Source organism: Agelaius phoeniceus, chromosome 4 (assembly GCF_051311805.1).
Source record: "Agelaius phoeniceus isolate bAgePho1 chromosome 4, bAgePho1.hap1, whole genome shotgun sequence".
In the NCBI taxonomy this organism is placed as follows: Eukaryota; Metazoa; Chordata; class Aves; order Passeriformes; family Icteridae; genus Agelaius; species Agelaius phoeniceus.
The window spans coordinates 35,796,951-35,820,276 of NC_135268.1; the positions used below are offsets into that span (position 1 = coordinate 35,796,951).

At 36.8% G+C, this 23,326-nt stretch overlaps 1 protein-coding gene across 1 annotated transcript in view; it reads left to right on the forward strand.

Annotated features, from left to right (window-relative positions):
* The window catches only part of TLL1 (tolloid like 1), a 125,960-nt gene that overhangs the window by 78,885 nt on the left and 23,749 nt on the right, over positions 1–23,326 (forward strand). Inside the window, exons 9-15 of the mRNA XM_054633207.2 lie at positions 3,216–3,331; positions 8,307–8,409; positions 9,614–9,730; positions 10,662–10,807; positions 17,117–17,312; positions 18,771–18,896; positions 21,761–21,921. Of these exons, the coding sequence (XP_054489182.1) occupies positions 3,216–3,331; positions 8,307–8,409; positions 9,614–9,730; positions 10,662–10,807; positions 17,117–17,312; positions 18,771–18,896; positions 21,761–21,921 (965 nt within the window). The remainder of the gene's footprint in view (positions 1–3,215; positions 3,332–8,306; positions 8,410–9,613; positions 9,731–10,661; positions 10,808–17,116; positions 17,313–18,770; positions 18,897–21,760; positions 21,922–23,326) is intronic.

Below are 23,326 nucleotides of genomic sequence, written 5' to 3' on the forward strand. Positions count from 1 at the left end.
AAATTTGTTTAGAGGAAGAGAAGGCGGATGGACGAAGTTCAGCAAATTTACAAATTGCATGGGTTAGATTTGAAAAGAATGTTCATCTTCAAAAGTCAGCCTTTGTTTACTGCATAAGGAGAATTAGGGGTTTTAGATTAAGACAATTTCCTTATAACTATTATGAGGAATCAAGTCAATAGTAAGACCCTGAGTTGCAGTAAACTGATGTAAGTTTTTGATTTAACAAGAATATGATCAGCAGTAGATATTTTTAGGACTCAGTGGCAGCTTTCTATGCTATATATGTATAGTGGTACCAACTTGTGTCTAAGTGTTAAAGAACTTAAAGAAAAAGGGTGAACTCAAATTAGCCATAAATGATGCTATGCATTTGCTAGTGCTATGTGCAAAGGAATGAGACTTGGTTCCCTAAGTGTCCTGGGGGATCTGGGCTTCATCATTTGCAGATTTCACAGTAATCCTTGATGGGACTTGGCCATGTGTGCAGGCCAGCCCAGAGAGGTGTCATACTCAGGCTGTGTAATTAAACACTGCTGCAGAGTACACTGGTGGGAATGGCTTTGTATAAGCACATAATCTACCTGCTGCCTACACCCAGTGCTAATCTTTACAAGGAAAGCAAAAATAGTTTCGCTCTCCTAACCATGGGAAGTCTTATTAGATGTCTAACCTTCTCAAGCTGTAAAGCAGAGGAGAGTGGCTTTTATGGCTAGAGTATGTGTGTGGGGAAAGCTAAAGTGGCATTTCTGCAAGTGGTCTAGCCTAGTAAAATTGATATAAGGCATGACATTTGAAAGGAGGGAAAAAGTGTCAGAGAAAACCTTGGCAAATGTTAATGATTAACAAAGGAATAAAAATGTACAAATGCTTTTTAAAGCATTGTAAAGCATTGCTATTTAAAGTATATAAGATTTAAGTTGTGATGATATCTTCTGACTTGAAATATACTAAAATAAGTATGAAATGAAATTTAAATAAGTAGCCCTTACCACTCATTTTCCTTCCACGTTTCTCTCCCAAAGTGGGTTTCATTACTAGTGGATCATTATACAATAAAAAAAAATTGTAATATTCTGTCTTATAAACCTAGTCATGAATACTGCAGTTGCTACAGTCCAAATACAATCTTTACATTCTCTAGTGATAGAACTTTAACTGTTTCCCGTTGCCTAGAAACGTGCTTTTCAACAAGAAATTCCCAAATATCACCCTGTCTACTGCAGCTTTGGAAGCCAGCCTAGAGCTCAAATCTCATAGAAAATTAATTCAACTATTGATTGGTATAAGCTGTTCCTGTTATAGCTCCCTTGAGTAATCAAGAATTTACAATTAAAAGATAAATATGGCAAAACACATGAAGCCCAAGTGCGTTTTATAAATTCTGATTGTGTTAATTCTTAGTAGAAGCAATCTACTTACAAAATTTCATATGCCTCTGTTAAATTTAGAGATATTTCTGAAAATAATTTTAATTTGATCGAGAGCTTCCAGGAATTTAATAAGGATAGAAGGTAAATTTTCATATTAAATAGCTTTATTCTGTAATTCCTGGGGGAAAAAAAAAAGTTCCATGACTCCTTTTGCAACTTAAAAGCCATTGTTTTAGGTCTGTATACATCTTCTGTATATTGAGCATGGATTTAATGAAACCATGGATGAGAGGAAGAATAACAGGGCTCTAAAAGGGGTGAGAGGAGTACCTGGATTCTTGTGAATGTCTCATCTTTAGGCCCTACTGTCCTCCAACAGTTTCACTGCTGGCTTTTTCTGAAGTGTTTTACTCAGGCACTGTAAGCTCTGGCACAGTTCACCAGCTCTGGGGTAACCCAGTACAGGACTCTGCAATTTAAATGACTTTGCATTCATTGTTGTGTTAAAAATAAATTGACAGATTAGCCCAGGTTAATACAGATACAGCCATTTCATTGAAAGGGCTTCGTGCAGAAATGTCACTTGCTGCAGCTGCCTGCATCTTTTTAAAGATAAAACTACATTTTTTTAAATGAAGAGAGGAAAATATTTTATTTTCGTGTTTAATTCCTAAAGGACACAGTGATGGTAGCTTCAGCTGTTACACTTCTTGAGAGCCATGCCACTCTTTCCTTTCTCTTCTTATCATGATAATCATTTGAGTGTCAGAGAGCATATTTAATGCCTTGAATATAATTTCCACCTGATATAACAGTGTAGTTGTCCAATCACATCTTAGGTGCATTTTAACAAAACAGCTTTACAGCTATGTTGTCTGTCTTTTTGTCATAAGCAATCCTTTCCTTTGTCCTCTTTTATTTAAAGATTTTCCAGAACATTTATAATTCATCAATATTTTGATGACACAGTTGTTCACCTGCTGGCAATGGTAATTTGAAAGCACTGCAGATCTGATTACACTGTTAGTCATGAGATAATATCAAATTCATATCTTGTGTCACACCTGCAACATCAGTGGGAGAAAAAATTTGATTAAGGTCAAAAAAGATGACTGACTAAGGTGCAACACCTACCAAAGTCAGTTTTAATGGTGGAGACTGGTAGTAAACTCCAATGTTAAATTTTAGTGTGAAGATGATTTATTAGCCAGCATCTAGCAGCATGATTGACAGGTGAGAGAAGGGTGCTAAAAGTTTCAATAATAAAGAATATAAAAGCCCTTGGTATTTTAAGACCTTACATTTGCTTTGCTTTTATTACTACAAATCATTTTTGCTAAGAGACTTTGTGGAATATAGGACTTAGTTTTCTATACCAACATAAATAAGCGAGTTTAGGTCAGATCAGTTTTTCATGTGGGTAAAGGACTAAAATAAATGAAACCACTGAAAAGATTTCAGTGTGATACAAGTCACGTTGTGCTAGCATTTCTTCTAGTTCTTGAAGGCTGTCTAACTTTTTTTTAATTACCAAAAGAGTTCTATGTATAATATTGCAGTTGATTGACAGCAATGATATTTTTAAGGCTGCCATAATTTTGGTTATGTCAGCAGACAGCACACAAGTGAAATAGTTCATGGAATAAAAACATGCTGCATAAAATGGAATAAATGTCAAACTGGCTTAAAAAAAAGCTTTTAATAAATTGTAAACTAACCAGTTTATTTTCCATTCTGCATCTGCAGTGAGTTAAATGAATTCTGAGTAGATATTGGAAAGATGCATTTTTCTCCGTTAGGCACATTACATTTTATATTTTTACTGTAATTTGTTTCTTTCAGCCTGTGGAGAAACCCTGCAGGAATCTACAGGCAACTTTTCTTCTCCTGGGTTTCCAAATGGTTATCCTTCCTACACACACTGCATATGGAGAATCTCTGTGACCCCGGGAGAGAAGGTATTTTAATGTTCCTTTAGCTAGACACAGATACTATTTTCAAAGTAAAATGTTGTGATTTTTAGCTTCTTTTTTTAAGTTTAAAAGATGCATATTAATTGAAAATAATGGAGTGTCATAAAAAATGGGACCATGGGTTCTGTACTATTGGCTTTACTTTGATCTGTGGCATTAGAATTCATCATCAATTCAATGGATGTGCCTGTGAAATAAAGGCATGAGTTCAATTTGCAGTATGTTTGCATCATGAACTCCCTTTACAACTGGCTCCTAGTTCAGTTTATGGTTTGATATAAAAGTAGAAGAGGTGATTCAGGCTCCTGAATGGTCCATTTCCCAGCATGGGCAAGCTGACCTGAGCTGTATGGGGCCGATAGCTTGGGCTGTGACTAAGGAAGTTCTTAGTGTGTTCAATAAGATGCTTCTGAAATGGAACATAATAACATGAGTAAAGAATGTGTCACTGTGGGTGTTCCCTGGAATTGGTTCTAATGCATATAGTTTTACTTTCTGGGGATCAGTATTGTGATGGGGGGAGGAATGGGCTTGGTGAGAGCAGTTGGGAGAGAGAAGTGTGCCATGCTAGTGAAAGCAAAACCTGTCCTTCTTTGTGTACACTTTCAAAATGTGCTACTAAATCTCATTTAAATTATTGGCTCAAATATCAGGCTGCTTCAAAACAATTAAGGATAGAGGGAGTGATAAAAAGCTTCATCTGAGACAAAATATGCAAGAAAAAGGATGTAAGTTTCCTCACATGGAGCAGTGGCTAGTATCAAGCAGTCAAGTGTGACCGTGTTCACAGGGGTTCTTGGATGAGGGAAGAGACAAGAATGTTGCCTCCATGATCAGTAGGCTTGATTTATTATTTTATGATATATATATATTACATTATCACTATACTAAAAAGAAAAAGAAGGACAGGTTTTCTCAGATGCTAACTAAGCTAAGAATAGAAAAGAAAAGAATGATAACAAAGGCAGCTCTCTCGGACTCTGTCCGAGATAGCTTGGTCCTTGATTGGCCATTAATTATAAACATCCAAGATGGGCCAGTCACAGGTGCACCTGTTGTATTCCACAGCAGCAGATAACCATTGTTTACATTCTGTCTCTGAGGCCTCTTAGCTTCTCAGAAGGAAAAATCCTAAAGAAAGGATTTTTAGTGAAAAGATGTCTGCGTCAAGTACTAAAGACTAAAATACAGAATCCAAAGACTGGAATATCGAATCTAACAGATTCAGTACTGGCAAGTTCAAATAGGAAGACCCAGCACTTGCCCCCAGATGGTTCAGTAATTTGTCTCAGAAATCTCCCACTATGTATGAGTTGGACATTCTTTTCTCCTGATTTTATTACTTTGTTCAGTGTTTCTTTCAGGTCAGGGTCCTGGTAGATGCCAAGAATATACACTCTTGTTGTTCTAATAGATCCTGAGGAGCTGTAAGGGCATTTGCTACTGTGGGGAATGAAAGAAAAGTCATTTGGAGAGTGTTTGCCCTCTTTTGGGCAAGAGCCAGAGCCAGGAGGAAACCTAAACACTATCTGCTGGGAGGAAAAGGGTGGCTCAGCATGTTGTCAGGGAAAAAAAATGAAGAGATGAATAAGAGAATGTTTGTACAAAAGATGGAAATTACTCTAGATAGTAAATTTATGTCCCCATTATTTGTGTTGCATTTTAGACATGATTGTGATAACAACAAAAATGGCTTAAGTTTTCTTCCAGAGCTCCATTAAAAAAAAAAAAATTAAAAAGTGTGTTCATCTACAATTATTTGCTCTTGAAAAAAATTCTAACATATGAGTTAATGTTGATGTTTAAGTATTTATAGCATACTCCAACTTTGTGTAAGCCTATCTATAGGCACCAGTGTAATATGCCTTGAGTTTGTAACCACCACTGAAGCTGCATTATACTGGACAGAATATTAATGGGGGAAAGCCCCTGTGTTGAAGTCACCAACGTGAGAGGACTGACTCCTTTCCCAATTTATTTCTTTACCTTTTACTTTTGAGACTTAAGACTACATGGTAAAATGTAGCTGTAAAAGCTGTACTCAGTATATCTATACACAGAAAAGTCATGGAGGGAGGATGGTGTTATTAATGCTGTATGCCCCCAGCCAGGGAGAATCCTGCCTTCTGGTGTATAGAAATTTTATTGGCATAGGGAGAGTTGCAACTGTGCCAATGTTTTATTTGAATCTGCCTTTTTGAATAGATTACACTACTTTTCAGTTTTCCTTAATGTTTTACATGAAAGATGAAATAGGCCAGAAAAATCCTTGATTGATATGGGTAAAAAAATGCCACCTGCAAATACCTTGGTTTGTATTACTGGTATTTGTTTTATATTTTGTGCTTTCTAAGGCAGTAGGAGGTATGATATATTCTCTTGGAAGCTGCAGTAGCACAATCCAATCTGCTGCGTAATCAATAATTCTTTAATTGTGCTGACAAATACCCATTGATTGCTTTTCCTGGGAAGCCTCTCAGCCATCCTGTCCCCTTGAACAAGCTCTGCCTTGTCTGTAGCTCTATTTAGTACTTTGCAGAACAGCAAATTGGAATCTTAAATATATTTAAGCTTGTTTGGTTCATGACCAGAAATCATGCTGTGACAGATTGGGGGGTTCAGCCTATGTACAGCTAATGAATTCTGGTCAGTGTTAAGAAATTGCTGTATCATCAAATACCTTGGCATGCCAGAGTGAGAAAAGGCTGTGAAGGTTATTTCATGTAGTTTCAAAAGCAGGGGCCATTGAGGAGGCTCATTAAATTTTAACCATTTCCACTTAGATAGCAGCACTTTGAGACATTGACATGATCACAGCTAAATGAAACCATCCATTTCCCACCCCTATCCTGGCAACTAAGGTTTGGAAAAAGGTGAATTTCCAAACAAAAACCAGAGAAGAAATCTGATGTTTCAGCTGTGTCATGGAAAAAAGGGAAACTTGTGGTTAGAGTGGTGAGAGACCTCCAGGCTCTAAGGAGTTGAAGCAGTGGAGGAGGTACAGGTTGTGGCTTCTGTGGCTTGCTTCCAGCAGAGCCAGCTGGGTTTGTGTAAGCAGCTGTCTGCATCTCATCAGGGCAAAGAAAAGGGGCTCCCTCTTGTGAACCCCTCTGACTGCGCAGATCAGGGGGTAAAGTTGGCATGGCAGGGAAAGGACAAGATTGGTGAGGGCAGCAGGCTCTCCAAGCAGTATGGCTAAATGCAAACAGAGATACCTACTTACCTTTTGAGAAAAAAAGAAGGTAGGAGTTTAGAGGGAATCTGAACTGCAAAGTGAATGATTTGAGGAGAACAAAAGTTTTGTATGTTGGTGTGGTCTCTTTACTTGAAGGAAGAGTTGAAGGAGAAAAATTCTGCCAAAGACAGAGAATTTATTTGTGAATGAGAGAATGGTCTCTGCCATCTTCTGAAGTAGATTCAAATAGAAATTGGAAATGTATAAAAAATCTGAAGCAGAGTAAAGCATATGAATGTTTTTACTTTTAGCCAGCTTTTCATATTTCTCATGGTAAATAGGTGGTTTTGGAATACTGGCAATATTTGTGCATTTATTTATTCAGTACATCTTCCTGAAGGACTGCCCCTGCCTGAGTAGTAAAGGCAAAATGTCCTGTGTGTTAAATATCCATGAAAGGGTGCATGCAACCGAGAACTTTGAGATGGAACTAAACCATTTTATCTGACTGGGTTCATTTTTCCAGTTATGGTGTTAAAATTTTTACCTTGCATCTGGAATAATGGTAAGTTCCTCTCCTTTCAACTGACACTCACAGCTGCTCCATGGGCTGCCATGGAGATGTATTTTTGCAGTGTGAGGTACTTGCTCCTGTGCTGCAATTTGTGTTTGTTTTATAATGGCAGGTTTCAATTGCAAATTTCTAGGATCAAAGCTAGGATAATACCAATTCTATGCTCAAATGTGAAGGGAGAAGAATTTCAGTTAGAAATATTTATTTATGTACAGTGAGGAACTGATTCTGAAGCAGATGAATTTTTTTCCAAGTACACCTAAATCCAATTAAAAGGTACTAATTGGAAGTAATTTCATAGTACAAAATATGAATAACTTTTGATCTGCTTGTTTGGATTTATCCCTGTAATTGCAGGACATGAGGCTAAGACTATCCCAGTCACTCAGGGTTTGAACTGTAGCTATTGTGTCAATGTGATCAGGAAAAATCCTATTCCTGTGTTAAAAGTGTAAGTTTATGGAAGTTTAGGATTAATATTTCTAAAAGAGGGATAATGTAATTTAATGTAAGGGTAGTCCTTGTAGTAAGTACTGAAAATATGTTTGTTTACAGATACTCTCAATAATACTTGGAGTCCAAGTTCAAAAGTTCCAGAAATACGCAGATTTCATAATTCTCTATAAAAAGCTTTATTATAGGTTCATTAAGAATCATTAAGGGACTGTACACTGTTTCTTATTAGTGAAATTTCTTTCAGAATTACTGTCCAACATTGTCAACATTTATGTGTCTGAAAGTAAAATATCTTGTCAAAACAGTAGTAGGAGAAGCACAAACTAAAATAAAACAATTTTTTTTTTTTTTTTTTTCATTTGCAGCTGATTATAGTCTGTGCTGGTTATAGTCAAAATGTAATGGAAGAGAAATTGGCAGTAGAATTATCAAGTAACATACTTAAAATTATAGTACTCTAATATTTTACCTAATTAGCATTCTCAAATTTTTATTTTTCAGTGAAAAACTCCCTGCGTAGTAGTTTGTCTTGAATTTTTGCAAATATATAAGATTAAATAAAATAAAGTTTTCATGTTCCCAGTAAACTTGTACTTAGTCAAAGAAATAATTGAGGAGAGGATAATTAAATGTCTGAATGGTTGGAATTCCATTACAGGTGACCACTCTGGCTTCAGTTCTCCAGAATGTTGTCAAGATTGTTTTTCTCTTATTTACCACACATGATTTATTTAGGCCTTCTCATCTGGTTGCAGATCGTTTTAAACTTTACCACCATGGACCTTTACAAGAGCAGTCTCTGTTGGTACGACTATATTGAAGTAAGAGATGGCTACTGGAGAAAATCCTCTCTGCTTGGTATGCAACTGTTAAACACTGCACCGTCCACTGCACCGCACTCACTGGGCTCAGTGGACCTGCTCTTGAACCCACAACAAACTTCTTGGGTTGCAGGTGTCTAGAATGGATCTAAACCTGGGGATGGGAAAAAACCCTCTAAATGGCCTTGACTTCAAGCCTCAAGCCCTCCTTTCTCTGCAGCTTGCTATTATTCAGCTGCAAGTGTGGAAAGATGACAACTATAAAATCTGCAAGATTTTGCTTTGCTTATGGATATTGAATTATGAAGCTGCCATAGTTTTTGGTTTTTTTTTCCAGAGAAATAGGGAAGATGTTTACAGACAAACCTATAGAGCAAGTCATGGGACATTCATAGGTCATGTGATGAGAACATGCATCTGCTGTAGAGCTGTTGTTACCAGCTCTGTGCCTGTACCTTTAAGATTTGGGGCAGATTGCGTCTCTTGTTCCTTGTGTGTCCTTCCCTGCTCTTACAGAAAAGACAAATGCAAAGCAATAATGAATTAAATTTGAGTTGCAACTGAAATGTAAAAGCTGCAGTCATCCTATTTTAATTCAGCAGGTTGGTGGGAAGATTTCACCTCCCATAATGCTAGTGCCCATAATGTAGTGATACAGAGGACAGCTCTCTAACAGTGAATGTCTATTTTCTTGGCCTTGAACAGTAAATAAAGAAGAAACAGTTAAGACCAGACAGTAATTATCCTCTTCTCCTGTTCTCTATCAACTAGAAAACCAGAAATTTTACCTACCTAGGCAGACTTTAGGAGGGTAATATAGAATAGGTCATTTAGATGTTACTTTTTTAAATTTCTTTGGCCCTTAGGCACAATCAGTTGTATTACTGTGACCTACATTTGTTCCATTTTTAAGATTAGTACTCACTTTCCCCTTCCAAAATGCATGTGTTTGTATGTATATAAACAACCTCTAACAATAATTTTTTTCATTAATTCCTCTAAGGTTTTATGCTTAAACTTGTGAGCCTGACTGCAATAAAAAGTTCCGAAAGCTTTATAATAAAATCTTGTGTGTTAGGTCCTGCTCTGCAGAAACACATGTGCTTAACCATAGGCATATGAATAGTTCCACTGAGCTGGTTCTGCTACTTCTGCCTATAATGTTAAACACTTGTATAAATGTTTGCAGCATTTGGCTTCAGAGGCGGCAGAAAATGCAGTTACTGGTTGCATGTTTTTAGGCAGGTTTTGTGGTGACAAACTGCCAGAAGTGCTCACATCCACCGACAGCAGGATGTGGATTGAGTTCCGCAGCAGCAGCAACTGGGTTGGGAAGGGTTTTGCAGCAGTTTATGAAGGTAAGCCTCTTATAGATTAAAAATAATTTGGTTATGGAAGAATAATATTAACCAGATACCTTTTAAAATTAACCATCCCCCACCAAAACTAACATATGAAACTAGTATTTTCTCACTAAGAGACAGTAGGTGCTAAATTACTAGACAGGGAATTTGAAACTCCTCCCCTGACGAGATTTCAGCCGAGTTCTTTTTCAGGGAAATCACTGATAATAATCATAAACGTTTTTTACCAGTCTTTAATTTACTAAATATGCATGTTCTTGGACTTAGTGTTTGCAAAGATTTCTGTGTGTACTTTCTCTTTATCCTTCAGAAAAATCTGTCTTATATTTTCCATATACTCTGGAAATCGTTAACAAAGGCACCCATGCACATTGGGTATATTAGCAAGTCAACATTTACCTGTTTAAAATAGAACCTGTACTTTTCATGAAAATATTTTTTAATTTATAGTAGCTGTTTCTTTGAACTGAATGCAAGCTTGAAGTGATAAACTGTTGGTTAAAATGCATAGATCTTTATAAAAGATGAGATTTTGCTTTCATTTGTCTTTTTCTAAAGGTTACTAAATATCAATGAAGAATGTTTATTAAGTATATTTCAAGGGTGAACAAAAATTTAATTATTTTGACTCTTCAAATATATTCTGTAAAATGTATAGATTTAGATCATCCATAATTACAAATTCATCCTCAACACTGTAGACATGTTTAGAGCTATAAGAAATGCTAAATTATATTTGCTAACTAAAGTACGTATAATGGTTGAAATCAATTGTGTTTTCAATAATTTATCCTTGGTAGATTTAAGTATTGTCCAGAACAATTTTATTACTAGTTTTGAAAATGGAAGCATATAATGTCACTTTGGGCATGGGGAAATTACAGAAAATGTCATTATTGACAGTAAAATGTTATGCCTTTATCAGCTATTTGTGGAGGTGAAATCCACAAAAATGAAGGCCAGATCCAGTCTCCCAATTATCCTGATGACTACAGACCAATGAAGGAATGTGTGTGGAAAATAACAGTGTCTGAAAACTACAATGTAGGATTAACCTTTCAAGCATTTGAGGTAAAGCCTTTTAACTAATCTCAGACAAGCACCTAATGGCTAAGTGACAGTGAAATTTAAAGGAATATTTATTAAGCCTGTGAATGAATTTGAGTTCTCTATGAAAAATTACCTCCATAATCTGTGAAAGTTTCTCTTCCCCAGAAATTTTCAAAATTATAGGTTTTTTATGTTATCTCTAATATTTTAATTAGAATGTTAAAATTACTGAAGATAGTCACATTTTACCAAGTACATTGTCTAGCTCAGCAAGGTTACTTCAATATTCTGTTAAATAACCAGGACTTTTTATTTTTGCTAAATCTTATTGTCAAAAATGAATGCGTGGCTGGAGAAAAAAACCACTATGTTCTTTGGCCTCTGCTTTGAAAAGGAAAAAGCTCTAAAACTAATATTCAGATCAAAAACTTATATTTAGTGAGGAAAGAAGAAAAGATGTGGTGAGTCGTCATACCTGTATGTCTTTAGTGTCCATCATGCTGTGTATAACATTGCTAAGCTATGGTAAACTATAAAAAAGAAAAAGTAATATTTCATGTCTGTTTTATTTCTACACAATACACTGGCTTGAACTTTGTACATAAATTTAGTAGCATACTTTGAGTTAATTTGTTTTCTTTGAATATTCTTCAATAGTAAGGGCATCAAGAACATTTTTTAAAAATCTAGACTTTTTGCCTTTATTTTGTACATAGATCTAAATAGAGGTATAGTAAACAGATCTGTAATTTCCAACCTGACACTTCAGTCTTGCAGGCAGACTTCAGGGTTATGGCACATTTTTGCAATGATTGGTAGAAAGATTTGAGTATGAGACAATAAGGGATTAGGACTTTATCAGCAATTATGAATATAAAATATCAAAGTTTCATTATTTTCATAGATTCTACTTAATTTTCCTTTTTTTTTTTTTTTTTTTCAATCCTGTATTAATGTCAGTTCTAGTGCAGACAAGATCAGCTTCCCCTGATCTTCTGAGTCTGCATGATCTGGCTCAAGACTACTTACCATAGTATGTTAGTCTCTTTATTTAAGCCCTGTTGAAAATGAATGTTTTGAGTACCTTTTATATAATTTACTGACCAGATATGGAGATTTTCTAGTCTGCCATAGGTGCTCAGCATTTCATAATGTGATGACAAGGGAAATGGCCCTATTCCTCTGCAAGAGAGACTTGCTGCAATGTTTGGTCTGGTTGCAGTTGATCAGCAATGGTCTACATGTGCTTGAACAGACCTCAGTTCAATATCATCGCTGGGAGAATCAAACATCTCTCTCTATCTTTCAGGACCTGTTTCTAATCACCAAGTTAGGGACTATTTACAAGTGTGAGGATGGCATGCTTTTGCCTCACCATACAGGAAATAACCAGAAGCAAAGGACCAGCAAACAACAGAACATTTTAGTAGACAAGATTAGGGCCTTAGGAAGAAGTGTCCAGTTTTTCCTCCAGACTGTTTAGTATTATGGCACTCTCTAGAGGTGAGACGTGTGGACTAACACCTCATAAGAAGAAAGAGGAAATTAAGCAGAAACATAATCAGGGGACAGTCTCAAATTTGGGCTTATACTTCACGTGTTTTGAAAAGAAAAAAAAATCCAACAGTAGGGACTTGAAATACTTTTCCAGGGAGAGTCTGAGCTGTAATTCCAGAGTGGCAAGATGCCCTTGAGCACCGAATGAGGCACCCCAGGCAGGCACAAGGCTGTTATATCTGTCTTTGTGGCACCTCTTACTGGCTCATCCACTGAGCTCCCTGCTGAGGATGGGAGTTGCTTTGGGAGCTGCTCTGGAGTGCCTGGACATTCACCACTGATTTCCATTTCTGCTCCCAGCTCTTGGAGGTAGGTGTTCTGGTTTTTGGTACTGAGTCCGACTCTGGACTGAATTCTTGGTGCACTGCCCAGTAAAACAAAAAGTTGCTTAAAAATCACTGTTCTTGGTGCCAGCTGAGATAGAAAAAAGTAAATGTCAGGCCAGAGACTTATTGCAGTGTGTTTGTGAGAAAATTACTTCTCTGTGTTCTGAAAGGTACAGTTAAGTAAGGGGAATTCTCATTATCCCTATGTAATACTAGGAAAAAAACCCCTGTATAAATAACCTTCATTCTGAATTGAAAGCACTAGGGAAACTGAGAATTTCAAACTGTATCAATGAGTCATCTTGTTTTGCCTGCTGTGGGCAACACATTTTCCACTGAGTTGCAGGATTACACTTTCTTATTTGGCTGCTATAATTTCCACTGTCTGTGTGAGAGTAGAGATGTTGGGACTGGGAACTCCATATTTTTCATTGTGACAGTCACCTTTATAATATTGTTCTTTGAAAATTAGCAGCGTTATTTTGTTAGTTTGTTTGCTTTTTTATTTAAGAACCTTTTTTGGCATGCAGTCTCACCAGCTAAAAAAATCCAGAGGGTTTGTAGAGCATATTAATCTCCCTCATTTGAGTGACCTTGTTAAACTCTGTGCAGATAGTGATGATTTAAATTATTTTTACATAAATCAGGGAATAAAATTTATCTGATCTACTGATTTCACTATGCATATATTCCACCTTTTATGACTGAAGTCTACAACCTGAGGCAGATATGTTTACCTGTATTGCAGTTTGACTTTATGAACAAAAAATTAACAATGACAAAAAATAATATAAAGATTTTTACTGCAATAGAATTCTTCCTAGATTTGCCCTTCATATCCTTTTTTCTCTCTTTTTTTTTTTGGTTCAGTTTTAGGATTTTTTTTTTTTGTTTGTTTTAATTTCATTTTTTATCTTCATTTTTTCCTGTTGGAGGAGTGCTAGAAGACAAAGATACTCTGGATGTGAATTTGTTTGTTTTTATGTGAGTTTTTGTTTGGGTTTTTTGGTTTGGTTAGTTTGTTGTTGTTGTTTTTCTAAACCTGAAACTACCCATGAGGCATTTTTTGAGAAGGGATGTAGAGAATGTCTCTGGCTTGCCATTTCTCTGGGAGACTTCATAGTTTTTTCCTGCTCTTCTGTGCCTGCTTTAGTAATTTTTCTGACATTTTCTCAACTTAGTTCTCTGATGCTCTTTAAATTCTAGGTTTCCTCCAAGGCCTTCAGGAGCCGAGGTTATCTTTCAGTTTCCTATAGGAAATACATTTCTCTGTAAAAAAATTTTTGTATATGATTTCTTTTTTAAAATTTGCTAAAATTACACATATTTCTTCTCATTAACAAATAATATCACGTGAATATCTTGTGAAATTTTAGTGCTTCAGTAAACAAGATTTGTTACAACCAAACCAGGGGTCCTTTCATTAACTGGAAGAGATTTTCCTCAAGGAACAAATAGGAAGTAGGAAGAATAAGAAAGATAGATAGAAAATATAGGAGGAGCAGGAGGAATAAGACACTATTGCAAGTGTAATAGACCTTTGTATGGTAGTGTTCCCAGATGAGAGTACCATGTAATCTTAAAACTTAAGGTACAGAAAAAAACCCCACATTTTATAATATTTTCTTTCATTGATTACCAAGTACCAGTTATTTCTCAAAACCACAATAATTATCTGTTATATATAGGTGTATGACGGTGTTCACAGGGGTCTTGGGTTGAGGGAAGAGACGAGGATTTGACTCCATGTTTCAGAAGGCTTGATTTATTATTTTATGGTATATATTACATTCAAATTATACTAAAAGAATAGAAGAAAGGATTTCCTCAGAAGGCTAGCTAAGAATAGAATAAGAAAGAATGATAACAGAGGCCTATGGCTTGGACTGTCTGTCCGAGCCAGCTGGGCTGCGATTGGCCATTAATTAGAAACAACCAACATGGGCCAATCAAAGATCCACCTGTTGCATTCCACAGCAGCAGATAATCATTGTTTACATTTTGTTCCTGAGGTCTCTCAGCTTCTCAGGAGGAAAAATCCTAAGGAAAGGATTTTTCATAAAAGATGTCTGTGACATAGGTGTAACACTTTAATCCCTTAATATTGATAACGCTGGCATCACTTGCACTAGTAGTAAACTAAATATAAGTGAATATGGTAGAACAGCCAGCTTTCAAATAGGTTTTTTTGAAACTCAGTCTTTTTTTGGAAACTTTGCAAGTTGGTTGATTCTTATAGTCTTAGCAAGTTTAGAAACTTACTCCTATACAAAATGTATTTTTAGCTGTTCTCTTCTGCCCAAAATAAAGTGATCCTCAGAAAAGAAATTGCTAATTCACCTCAAGGGAAATTTGGCACATGTAACTCAGAGCTACACTGGGCTGGTGGATAATCATAATTTCCATATTGCCCATAAAAATGGAAACATGGGAAAAAAACGGATGTTAATTAAATGTCTTAAGTACTGAAATGACCACAGATGTGTGGGGAAAATGCACAATTCCTTAATTGATATTAGTGAGCTTTGGACCAGTTCACTTCTCAATTTTTACTGAGATAACAAGGCAGACTTTATTTAAAATTGGAATAAGATGTCATGAATTTATTATTTAGTGAAAATTTTTTATATTATAAAAATATAAAATATTATTATATAAATAATTATTATATAAATAAATATAAAATTTATTATAATGAAAATTTGGAATTGGTATTGTCAAAAACTTACCAGTGCTCATGTACTGCATTAGTTGCATACAATTGCCACTAAAATCAGCAATAGGTGGTTGCATCCCAGATCTTCCTGGCTTTCCTCACTCATTCCCAAACTCTGTCCCAGGACAATTCCTGATCAAAAATCTAGGAAATTACAGTAAATGACAATATGGTTTGTGACAGAGGAGTGGGTGGGAGAAAATTATGCATGTAAATGCCTGGAGAATTGGAAAGTTGGAAAGAAGACAGAGAAATGTTGTGTGTAAGTGCCATATTTTCATGCCACTAAAATGGCACAAAATCAAACAGTTCCTCCCTCCCAATTTTTCCTTTTACATAAGAAATCTTAATGTGCTAAATGGAAGTTCCTTAGTCTGTGATGGTTTCTGAGATTCATGTTGGTCGTGATGCACAAGTAGAGCAGAGAACCAGTGGCTACTTCTGCTTACTGTGAAGTTTAGGTGCAAGAAAAACTCTCTCTGGAGGTCAATGTAGATTTTTCTGGGCTTAGTTTAGACTTTATTGATTTAACAGAATGTGGATGTGCTGAATTAGATTTGAGGCTTTCTCCAACCCTTCTACTTGACTGTGATCCTGTTACCCTCCCTATCCTCTCCATCCCTAAGCTTGCCTCTCCCAATTCACTAGTTAGTTTAAAAAGAGTGTTGTTATAGGAATTATTTTTGAATGTTTGGATCTAGTTAATTCTTTTATTAAATAAGACTGAGGAATGTGAAATATTCCAGCAGTAAAATGACCCCACTCAAGAGGGTTTTTAATTTTCTTGAGAAAGACACACTCTCAATAAAGACAAGCAGCTGCTACTGCTTTCCTCTCTGGTGCAATTCCCATTCTGATGGACTCTGCAAATACTATTATGTAAGGAGCACAAGGCTCACTACTCAAGCAGACATGCACACATGCCCACTCACATATTAGTCTGTGTTTGAATGTCATCCAGCAGAAAGTTAAAATGGAAAGGGAATTTTTCAGTTGTTCTGGTTTCAGTAAGTTTCTCCATCAGTACAGCAAAGATTCACTCATTGACCCAGAAAATCAAAAGAGGACACCTGAAGTCAGGAATTGTGTAAGAGAAACTGGACACATTGGCCACTGAAAAATTAGTTTCTTTTTGTCCTCTGTTCTGTTGACTACTTCAAAGCTGATCATTTTATATGCGTCTTTGGATCTAATTTTTCAGATGCATCAAATTCCTTATGCACTGCAATTTTTTACCTTTATCCTGCAACATTAGCGAACAGTGACAAATGCAAAATTTTGCTCTGTCTGGAGGATAAAAGGAGATTCCAAAAATCTTATATTGTTGAAATTTGAGCTTTTTAATATTGCTAAAACAGTGAATATTTTTGACCTGTTTAGTTTCTGAGCCGTTAATCTTCTTTAGTTGAGTGTACATGAGAAAGGAGGACTTGACTTGAGATGAGAGTAGAAGTTTAACAGAGCACTAGGAAGCTTAGAGGTGAGCATGTCTTTTTTAGTTTTTTTTTCCCAGTTAGACTGTTGTGTCCTTAGTAACATTTCAATATTTTTTTTTGTGTAGAAGACAAGTATAGTTAAAATCCATTCGATGATGTTCATTCATCTTCCTGCTGCTTGAACCCTAATCAGAGACCTTAACCTTAACTTTGAAAAAATTTAAATTCTTTTTATTATCTGCTTGATATTTATGGTCAAGTTCAGGTAGGTAATTTTGAAAATTATGTTTTACAGATTGAAAGGCATGACAACTGTGCGTATGACTACTTGGAAATCCGAGATGGAACAAATGAGAACAGTCCTTTGATCGGTCACTTTTGTGGCTATGACAAGCCAGAAGACATTAGATCTACCTCTAATACCCTGTGGATGAAATTTGTTTCTGATGGAACTGTTAACAAAGCAGGGTTTGCAGCTAACTTTTTTAAAGGTAAGTGTTAAAACATATTTTGAGAGTTATGAACAGCTTATCACTTCTTCTTGGACTAGAAAATTATGAAGGGATATTAAAAATATTTCTCAATCTTTTTTTTACTACTAGACTGAATAGAGTAATTCTTCCAGGGCATAAAATTTATTCAAAACAAAACAATAGAGGTTTTTGAATCTCCTAGTAAAATGTGTCCAAAGACTGAAGGAACATATTCAGCACAACTTTCTACTATCTTCAGGTTCAGTTAATCAACTTAGTTCTGAAATATACCTAATTTTGAAAAATGGCACATTTTTTACATTGTGTTATCAAATATAAAGTTAAACAGTGTAATTGCAAATGGCTTTTTTTTCCTGTTTAAGTTTTTTTTTCCTTTTCTTTGTCTAAATCTTGTCAGTTTTTTTCTGATCTATTTTCTGGGTTGGTCTGCTTTATTACTCTCTGTAAGGAGGGAAAGAAACCAAAAAAGAGATCAGAAATCACCTTGAGCAATAACCTCATAGTCTTCTGTGAAGCTTAGGTGCAAGAAATGGTGCTTTTTGGGGGGAGGAGGGTGTCATACAACTGCACAAATGCCTGAAGCATTTGATACATGGAAAGTTTGTAATTTGCACATGGTGCTGCTGGTGGCACAGTAAAGCCACCGGCAGTGGTGTGGCCATGGTGATACCTGAAATAGAGGTCATGCCACCAGGAAAACCTTTTTGTTCTTTTGAAAAGAAACCATGGCTTTTCTAATCCCAACTGATAGTTTTAATTGTAGGCAATTATAATTTTGAAGGCTATAGGCATGACAGTAGGAGCTCTTATTTTTTTCCCTGAGAAATCACTTGTCCTGGTGTAAGAAAATAATATTCCAGCATTTTAGGAATATTTCAGTGATGAATCTCATGGGACTATTTCAGAGCTAGCAGAGAGAACACACAATTCCTCTCCCTCCCCCAGCCCTGATTCATCTTGTTCCTTTTAATATCAGTAGAATAAAAACCTAGGATTTGAGGATTCTGTTAATCTGTTTTTGAGTATGAATTCAGGATAATGTACAGATTGATTCTGAGGGAGATAAAGTGCCCTTCAAGTGACCCTACTGTGGATTTTCAATCTTTCCTTCAATACTTTGTACAATCTTTAGATTATAGCTGCCTGAATTACTGTATGCTGCACACAAAGTGCTTATAAATTAGTTCTGCAGCTGTTAGTAGGTACTGTTAAAAAAAAAAAAAACCAAACAAAACAACCCAACAAAAAACCACACCCCAAATAGGAAAAATTTTTATTTTCTCTATTGCAGGTCTCCTTAGCATTTGAAAATACTCTAGTCAGCAACCACAGTGGTTTATGCAGTGCATCTTATAATGGCATGCATACAGCTTTCTGGGTTAATATTGATCCAGCAGTTACAGCTGAAGAAGGTAATTATTTAAGACATTTTTGCATTCTTGCCTGTCTTGGCAGAGGAAGATGAATGTGCCAAACCTGACAACGGTGGCTGTGAGCAGCGCTGTGTGAACACCCTGGGCAGTTACCAGTGCGCCTGCGATCCTGGCTACGAACTTGGTCCTGACAAGAAGAGTTGTGAAGGTACAGTGTGCTGCTGTCTTATGGGCTCTTAAAGATCTCAGAGTGCCATGGCCTGAATGAAATGCTACACGTCTCTTAGGCTCTGTCTGAGCAGCATGAGATCTGTGGAACCCAACCCAGAAAACCAGTGCTGTCCTTTTAGTAGTCATGCCAGAGCCATGTTTGTCCCGTGTCTGTCAGCAATTTTGTTTTGCCGATTTTGCTGTTAGTCAATCAGGAATGGTGCAAAGTAGGACTCCATACCACTTATTACACTATTCATACTCACTAAAGCCAAGTCTCTCAAGGAGACAATTAACAGCAGAGTAATGTGCCACTTTCTCAGAATCAGAGTGTTTAATGACCCCTCTGAGCACCTCTGACTGGGATGTGCCTGGGAAGCTGGCAGGCCTAGAAGAGCAAGGTCCTCTATTTTAGCTCAGAGGAATCCTCCCCACTCCTACTCACACTGTGGACTTTTCTTAATTTTCAGGGTGAGCAAAGTGTGTTCAAATAACCATTTGGAGAAAAAAGAAAGAGATAAGCGGAAGTCCATGTAAACATAGGATTGAACTGAGATAAGATTTTGCATTCTATGCATATTTCATATCAAAGGAAAGAACCATAAGCTCTTGATCATTATGCACCAAGTATTGTTTGATTTCTACTCATAGACACCAATAAATCAAAGGATAGCACAAATTTATTCTTAGCTCATCTGTTTGACTAGGGAATGGATTTTGAAAATTGGGGTGCTTGGAGTCCTGGTTTTCTTCTGATACAATTCACTGGTCTCTCTTTTTTCTAACTTCCTGTCTTTAATTTATTATTTTTCACAGTTTGGGGTAATTTCGCCTAGTTTCTTTGCAATTCTTTCTTGTTATTTTGCTTTTGGATCTGCAGTGTTGGTTTTGGTTTTTTGTTTGTTGTATGTTTGTGTGAGCTGGTGGAAGTCCTAGATTAAAGGCATGTTAGACTGTGGCTCTCATCAAGCTGGCTGGGAGTTTTTTTGGTTGTTTTTCCTCCCTCACTGACCTTTAGTGAAGAAAACATTGGAAAAGCAAGTTATTTGGATGTCTGCACATTAGATAGACAATAAGAAAATGAGTTCAATCAAAGGGAGGGCCATGAAGAGAAAGGTTTGATCTCTGGGCTTTTGATCATCAGCCCAAATTTACATAAGGAATTGAGTTTAGTCTGCTTGCTGACTCAAGTCAGAATATTAGAGAAGTCTGTCAGAAGGCTCTTCTCTCTGCTTCTGAAAAACAGAAGAGAGATACATTCCTGGCACCCAAACAGTAAAACAACTCTGTCAAAAGAAGTCACTCTAAGCACTGCAGTGCAGTTTAGAGCAAAAACCATGAGCTATCCCTGAAAGTGTGTATGTGTTTGTTCCAGCTGAGGTGGCACTCACTGTATGTAGATAGTACTTGGAACTGCTGAATCAAAATTACTGTGTAGTCACTGTGCACATTACTTCCTTGTTATAGTTTGGGCCATTTGTGTGAGCTAGCTCTATTAATTCACATGTGAGTAGAAGCCTCTAGTCAGAAACTTTGCCTTATACTTCACTGCAGTGTTGACATGCACAGAAATTTGCTTTATGATCTTCTAATCCAAGTCTACTCCAACGGCAGCATGTTAGAAAGGGTTACGATTTTCTTTTTTCACTATTTAAACATTTTCCACCCTTGCCTCAAGGATCAGTAGAACAATGTTCAGAAGCAGAAATTCAAATCTGGCATTAGTTTCTCTGACCCAGATTGGATCATTTGAGGGGACAGCTTGTGTCATCTGCGTGCAGTCTTTAAACCTGTGTCTGGTCTTTTTTGATACACTGAGGTGTGACCCAAGGTCTTAGTTCACCCATTCCCATCAGATTACTTTTACATGTATACCAAGAAGTGTGCTGCATGGAAAACTAGGCAGCAGGAGAAACACTGGTGTGTGTCTGAGTTGACAAAATGAGCCTTGACATAGTAACTGGTGAATTCTCCCAGCTGTGTTAGATGGAGTAGATGCAGTATGTGAGATCATCATCTAGACTGCTATAGCCAGTTTTTAAAGCATTCAGTGTTAGCGGAGAGCAGTTGAGCAGAGCTCCTTCCTTCAGCTCTTTGGAAGGAGATTTGTGGATGATTTCCAGTGCTGTCACAGTGCTGTAATGGTTATCAATGTAGCAGAGTGTGATTGAGAGCTTCTCTAAATCCCCTTACTTTCCTTTAAAAAAAAAAAGCACAGATGGAAAAGATTAATGAGTTTATCCTTTGCTAGTTGAACTGCATTCAAGAACGTTGTACAGTATTTTTCCGTTTTATGGAGGTGATTATTTGGCATATACTTGGAAATAAGATGCATTTTCTCTTTTAATTGAACATCCATGATTCAGCAAGAGTAATTGTGACTGAAGTGTATGTGACTGCTCTTCCTACCTAGTGGGTTATGGGAGGCATATACAGCCATATGAGCTGAGACAGGTAGGGCTGATTCTGCATCTGTAATGAAGGAGAGAAGCACATCCTAAGTATCCCTCTGTAAGAAGAGGGGTGGTCAAGGTCTTGGGGAGGGCAGTGAGGTCAGAGGACTTGCATGGGAAAGGCTGTGAGAGAATAACCAGAGTCTCTGGAGGGAGGGGAAAAGAATGAATATGATAACGCCTTGTGTAGTCCTGAAACTTATCTCTGCCCACAAACCTGCAAGCTGTTCAAGATAGGGGCTGTCTCTTTCTCTTTGTTTGCACCAAGCATGATAAAGCAAGATTCTGATTAGTCTGTCTGGGCATTGCAGCATATAAGTAATGAGAGGACTGACTCTTCTTAGCATGTTTCTGTTTATAGTAAAACACACTGTCAGTCAAGAAATGATGTTCTCTTTTAATTTTACAGCTGCTTGTGGAGGACTCCTGACAAAGCTAAATGGGACTATAACTACACCAGGGTGGCCAAAAGAGTACCCTCCAAACAAAAACTGTGTGTGGCAGGTGGTTGCCCCAACTCAATACCGAATTTCAATGAAGTTTGAGTTTTTTGAGTTAGAAGGAAATGAAGTAAGTAACGAAGAGCTGCACAATCTGTTACACTCTAAGTGGTTTCACAAGCATTCAGAAATGGATATTGTCTTATAGAACCCTTGCTGACCTTTCATATGCTGACAATAAGCATGGATATTCTTGTTTTCGTTTTGGGACTGTTTCTGGATTCTTTCAAAACAAACATGGAAAGAATAGCTCTCTTTTACATATCATTGAAATGTATATGTATTACAAGAAATTTTAAAAAAGTGTTCTGAGTCTCAGCTGACTTTTTTGTCAACAAAATAAAACAGAGCAAATGGGGCTGAAGCATATTGGAAAGAATTCAAGAGAGGAAAATCTGGAGAAACCAAATCATCTTTACAGACTGACTACAAAGAATACACATGAGCTGTGGTTAGTGATGGAGTGAGGGAGCATTTAAATCACTTACAAGTATCTCACTGGGGAAATAGTTTGAAGTGAGCAGTACCAGAAATAGATCGAACACGATAGAACAGCAGCAGTTTTTGAGCTGGGCAACCCCCAGAGGCATGGGGGATCTTCTGCCCAGGGAGGAGGAGGGACAGGGCAGAGCCCTCCATGTGCTGAAGGATGCTCCTTACAGCTTTAAACAAAGTGGTGGGTGTTGCAGTGCTTTTGGGATGAGAAGCAGTAAAATGTGTGTTTCAACATCCTTTTCACTTTTTGTTCTGCTTCGTAGGCAATTCTCTGTCATATCATTGAATTCTCTCACCACACTCCAGCCATAACATGCTGTAACCACTGAGTTTAAATGCACATTTTCTACATGGCATTAAGAACACAAATCCCAGGATGTTATTTCTGACATTTCTATTTATTTCTAAATAAATTTGTAGCAATATATTTAGTATAAAGATGGCCTACTTTTTAGGCAGAGGTATTTGAAGGTACAAAAGCTGGAGTTTGATTTATAACTAAGAACCAAACCAGCCATGACTTCTCTAAAATACCTCAGTATTATTTTCAGAGGCAACAATGTCCGATTTTTTTTCCCTCCATAATTTTTTGAAGTGGGTTCTCAAGTCCATGAAATTCCAATTTTCAGTGAGGTATACTTTACGCTTATGTCCTGTAATCATTATGACTAGAAGTGCAAGAGATGTAATAAAAGCTCAAAAGTCCCAAAGAATTGAAATTTAATTACCATTTGAACAAGTCATAAAAACCTTTTTCTTGCCCTTTCTTGGTACATGGACAAGATTTGCAAGGAAAACACCTGGCATGTAATGAAGTGAAATCACTTCTCTAAGGTCATAAAAGACATTCAGCATAAACAGACAGAAAAATTCTAAATGCGTTTCAGGAATCAGAACTGGCATTTGATCATCTCATGTGCTACTAAATCTTAGCTTCATACTGTTAAATAGTAGCATTAAAGACAGATGCCTGTGAAAAT